Genomic DNA, 6,000 nt, shown 5'->3' on the forward strand with positions numbered 1-6,000 from the left:
TGGCTTAACAAGTATTTTTAAATCCTCTAACAAGGTGTCAATTCTATTGAATTGTCTCAAGACCTCTAACAAGGCTACTCCTAATAGGGTGATCTTTGGTGGTCCTAACAAGTAAAAAAAATAACTAGTTGCAATTGGTGGTCTTTCCCAAATTGGGTTTCCACATTAAATCCTAGTGTCAAATGTGTTCAAGCTATTTTCTTTTTTGTGTTTGCAACTAAGTAATGGTAATCACAGAGAATGTCTAAAGTTTATATGTCAAGAATTTATCGAGTTACAACATTATGTATGTGTTTACCAAGCTTCAACAATATTCAATTTTTAGTTTGCATTTGTTACTAACATCTAAGGTATCTGGGATTTATTTTATATTTCCAACATGACAATCTCACACATTATCAGTTAGGGTTAACAATATATTTGTTTTAAGGTTTTAGGATCCTTTCAAAACCCACTAGTCATAAAAGAGATATCTTATTTGGAGGTGGGGACCCTAGCATCCTTTGGTTGATTACTTTAGTCAATATCATTTAGTTGTTATGCTCAATCCTTATGAAATTAGGTAGATTATAGTGGTTTAATTTTTGTAATGACTATTGTATATAGGGTTTGGACCCTCTTATGGTTCACCTATTTGAAATTGTAAAATTATTTTTTATTTTAGTATAAGCTGTGATCTAAATTATCATGATTTTTTCCTAATAAAGTAGGTTTTTTATTATTTTACTCAACAATTAGTTGACCTCATATAAAATTTGGCATTGTTAATTGAAAAGAAAATTGAAACAAATTAGTTCCTTCTAAGTTTGGTTTTTATTAAAATAAATCTTAGAATAGTTAGTATTTGTAGTTGTCTATACTAGTAAGCTTGTAATAATTTTGGTATTGAATAAATAAAGTTTTATGTTTTACATTATGGATTTTTATATTTTTAAATCAATTATATTGAAATTTAAATTTATATATTATGATATGATTATAGGTTTATCCAAGACTTTATGGTGATGAGAGACCAAGAATTTTTACCTATTGGACGGTAATTAATTATGATATATTATTTTCATAAGATGACTTCTTCTATGTAGAGAGTTCATGATGAATAACATTGTGCCTTGTTGCAGGCTGATAATTTTCAATCATCAGGTTGCTATGATCTACATTGTGCAGGGTTTGTATCAAGTAGCTCAGAAATTCATCCTGGCATGCCAATAGAAAAAGTATCCATAAATGGAGGAACACACTATGCATTATCCTTTCAAATGAGCCTAGTAAGTATTTTTGTTGGTATACAAAAATTAATACACATCTATTTTTAAACAAAAAAATATTTCACATAGATTATTTAGGTCAATCATAAAATAAATATAAATAAATTAAATAATGTTATAAATTAAAAATATTTTTTCAAAATTAAATGTAAATACGCATGATATTTAGTTTAGGGAACATCAATGAGTCAATATTTGTGACACATAGAATGTACTTTCCAATTATTTAAAATATACACTTGATTTTTTTTATATGAACAAACCCAAAAATTAACACCAAGTAGGCTAGTTCCAACTAGAGTGAAGTTAAAACTCTAAAGATAAAACTTAAACTATTCAAAAATGTATCTTAAATCTTACTTTCTTTCTTTTATATGAAAATCTACTTCTAAGTACTATATTACTATTTAAAGCAATTTTTGAAATATTATTCTTATGTTAAATATTAGGAGAAACAATAACCATAAAAAGAGTTTCTACTTCTTCTTCAAGTGGTTTTACCACTACCACTCACATCTTCACATAAAGACTTATTTTTTCAGGAGCATTTTTCTTGTTCAAATTAAATTGTTGCTTCTTTCTTGGTGATTTATTATTTTCATCATCATCATTCTTGATATCCTTCTTTACACATTGGGAAGCATAACATTTATTTTCCCATATAAAAGTTATTTGAAAGATAGTTTTTATTTATATTTACCATATACACTTCTAAGATTATCAACGAATTTATATTCATTATTTTTCAATTTTATCAAGAATATAAGTTTGTATCTACATTAGTAAATTTAAAGGTAGATTTCATACTAGTAGGATTAAGATTAATATTAATCCTCATTTCATAATCATAAGCAATGAAGATACCATGAAGAGAATTAAGTATCACATTGTCGATATATCATTCTTCAAGAATTGATATCTTAGAATCATATTTTTAGGTTTAAAATTCCTTGACACTTTCTTTACAACTATAGTCTATTCTAATTTCTCTATAAGTACATGTGTTGAATTAAAAATATCTCAAACTTTGAAGAAAGTAATCATTTATTTTCTCCTCTTCAACCATTTATTTATAGCCCTATAATCTTGTATTTTTTCTTCATTAGCTTTATCATCACCCTTAAATATAATTTCCATGAAGACCCCTATATATTAAGATATTCAAAATTGGATATTATATTTTGAAGTCATTAATAACAATAATTTTCTATGAAAGGCATGAGCCTACAACACAATGGTAAATTGTGAGCCTCTTATCTAGGAGGTCTTGGGTTCAAATATATTTGAGGTTAATAAATTATAGTAATTAATAACAACACATAATAATTTTAACAATGAGTCTTGGCTTTGGCCTCTTAATGATTTTTAAAAAAAGAACAACTTTCTGTGAAACTAAGAAAACTATTAAAATCCTTAAAATTCTCCAAAATCTCTTGCATCATTCTCCTCTAATTGAAAAGAATGCACCTTCTACAATTTATTTTTGAGTGCACACTTCTTTTTAAGATCTTATGCTTTCTATTGTACCAAATATATATATTTTATCAACCTATAGAGGAGAAAGTTCAAGTGTTCTTGAATGCAAGTCTACTCCTCCTCCATGGTCTTCCAATTCTCTAGCAATTTTTCCTTCATCTTTGTAACTATGCCTGGATCCCATTTCCCTTTTTTTTCTAACCCATCTCTTATTTAAAATCCTCCTAATCTCTAGATTTTAAAATTCTATTTCTTTTGTATATATCTTTGTAGCATCATCATTTATGTCTTTGTCATATAATATATCAACATATTCTTCATTACCATAATTCAAATAATACTCTTCCAAATATAGATTTCACATTAATAAAAAATATAAAATGTCTTTATTAACAATCTTATTATAAATGGCATTTACACTTGATCATTTTGAACTTAAGATTCAAATAATTGAAAATGTTAAAAAGACTCTTTTGTAGCTTAGTTTATCTTGTCTTCTTCAATTATTCATGTCAAAGAAGTCATAGATATACTCATCATTTTATTTTCTACCTTGTCTTTTTTTTTTTTTCATTTTACTCTTCTGAATAATTTATCTAACAAGTTGTCTGATCTTCTTCTTAATCTCTTTATCTTCTCTTTTATTATCTTATTTCTTCTTTGATGAATCCTTATCCTACAAATACCTCTTCAACAAATCCATCTCTTCAAGAAAGTATGTTAACCTTGCTTCCACTTTTCCTTTTCCTTACCTACATCTTTTCTCTTCTCAACCTACATAAACACAAATTCATAGCCACACAAGCATAAAAATATCCTTTGTCTAGACCTTTGCCAGCTATGATACCTAATGATGCACCTCAAATTGCATAAACATTTAACATAAACATAAGAAAGAAAAATCACAAAACAAAACTTGTAGAACTACAATCTTTCTTTATTATTCTTCCAACTTCTTTAATACTAAAATGAAAAAAACTAAATTTATACAAGTCTGAAACTACTATTTTTTATAATTTTCTATAACAAATAGTTTTTTGTCACTTTTGATCATTTTTAAAACAACTCTTAAATAACTAGATTTTTCCATGACAACTCCTAAAACTATAATAAGATGAACTATCAACTAACTTTTGAAATCAAAAATAATATTTCAAAATTATTAATAATAGCAATTGTCCTTCTAAAAAATTAAGGAAAACATTAAAATCCTTTTTTTTTAAAACTAAAACCTCATGCATCATAAGGGTGAGTTTGATGTGAGTTAGGATAACCATGATCAAGCCATATAGTTGACTTAACTTTTTTGGATGCATATAAAGGAAGGGATGGCATTTTTTTTCCAAATTTGGATGGCCAAGATATAAAAGCCCTAGAATGATTTATATTCACACATCCCTCTTTCTTCATTGCTTGAATCTTATCTTTTAGTATTAGTTGATTGAAAATAATTTACAAATTAACTACGTATGCATATTGAATGCATTGAATTTTATTATTTTAAATGAACTATATAATCAAGTTATTAATTTGTATACATAGTTATTTGATTGTTGCATTTTAATCAATCCAAACAAATTGAATCAAATTAATATTCTTTGATTATATTTTACCATTTTTATGTGTATGCACTCTAGAGTTGTATATCTCATAAAACAATGAATTTAATAAATATGCCCTATCTCTACTTGAACTCAAGGGTTTTCTTTTGATTCCTTAATTGAATGCAAAATATCTAACTTAATAGAATATGCTATACACATCAAAAGTGTCCTCCTTTCCTAAAAAATAATGTTTTTAAACATAAAACATAAACAAATTTTCACCTTTTTTGGTTTCATTGTCAAGGGATTGAAATCTTTTTTTTTTATTAAATGAAATTGCAATAATCAAATATCTTAGAGAATATACAAAATATTCCTAGTCACTATGAAATGAATGTCTTACAAGATGCTTTGCATGTAAGTTTACACATAATATGACTTGAATTCTTTGATCTTTAGACTTTTAAATATGACAAATATGAGTGTTCTCATTTCTTCTTCACATATTACAAGACTTGTCTTTTCAATTTAAAATTACAATGTCTCAAAACATATGTAAATATTGAAACTAAAATACATTAAGAATTATCATATATGTAACTAAGATCACTAAAGTATCTATTGAGTTTCAAAATAGATACTAGCGGTCACCAAACATTACATCTTCTTTAAACAAATTATATTTTTTAATTGATTTAAAAATACTTAAACTAATTTGTAACTTCTCACACGCACATAAAATAAACTTTTAACTATATGTCTTTAACTTAGAACTTCCTTATACTTTCATTTTAAAAAAAATTTAAATATTAGATTGATAGGATTTTTCATGAATAATGAAAAAAATTAAAACATAAATTGTATATGCTAATTAATTGTGACTAAATAAAATACCTAAATTTTTCTAAATATTTTAAAGTTGGCGTATTAATATTTTGTTTGTGTTATATTTATATGGTATTTTAGAATACATAATGCTTATTTTAATTAATGTCGTGTACAGGAATATGAATCCAACACTTATGTGTGGGCATTAGACATTGGTAATAAGCGCATTGGCTATTGGAATACATCTTTTGTGCCATCCTTGATAAAATTTGCTAATGAAGTTGCTTTTGGAGGTGAGGTGAAATTTCATTCAAATGGTGAGGGGACTCCACATACAAATACAGATATGGGTAGTGGGCACTTTCCTGGAAGCAATAATAAAGAAGTAGCACATATTAGACAAATGCAAATAAGTGATAGTTCTGGAAAGAAAATTAATCCAACATCAAATCTTATGGTTAATCATAAAGAATGTTATGAGGCACAATATAATATTTATGAGGAACCATATGGACATACTATCCACTTTGGAGGACCTGGAGGGGATGTTCCTCAATGTCGCAACATAGGTATATAGTATAGTGCTTAAGATTTAAAAGAATTAATAAATTTTAGATGAATTAGAGAAGAACTTTTATCATTTATGTATTTTTTTATTTACAAATTTGAATAAATTTTTAATTGAAGGCCATTTGGTAAATCTTCAAAATATTATTGTATTTTATTATTTTGCATTTTGATTTTTTGAAATAAACATGGGATGGGGTATTCTATTTGATAGTTATTTTGCACATGTCATCTTCATTTTTCTTTAAAATGATGAAATCAATGTATTATTATAAATATGTAAAAAAGTTTACAAAAACTTATGGAGAAAATAATTG

The 6,000-nt window shown here is 26.1% G+C and overlaps 1 protein-coding gene across 1 annotated transcript in view; it reads left to right on the plus strand.

Annotated features, from left to right (window-relative positions):
* The window catches only part of LOC149564825 (protein neprosin-like), a 164,227-nt gene extending 158,430 nt beyond the window's left edge, over window positions 1–5,797 (plus strand). Inside the window, exons 7-9 of the mRNA XM_089816231.1 lie at window positions 983–1,036; window positions 1,122–1,268; window positions 5,292–5,797. Coding sequence (XP_089672357.1) covers window positions 983–1,036; window positions 1,122–1,268; window positions 5,292–5,693 — 603 coding nt within the window. The 3' untranslated portion in view covers window positions 5,694–5,797. The remainder of the gene's footprint in view (window positions 1–982; window positions 1,037–1,121; window positions 1,269–5,291) is intronic.
* The last annotated feature ends 203 nt before the right edge of the window (window positions 5,798–6,000 follow it).

The sequence above is a fragment of the Cupressus sempervirens genome, chromosome 3 (genome assembly GCF_028749045.1).
Source record: "Cupressus sempervirens isolate cs-2001-9-10 chromosome 3, ASM2874904v1, whole genome shotgun sequence".
Taxonomy (NCBI): domain Eukaryota; kingdom Viridiplantae; phylum Streptophyta; class Pinopsida; order Cupressales; family Cupressaceae; genus Cupressus; species Cupressus sempervirens.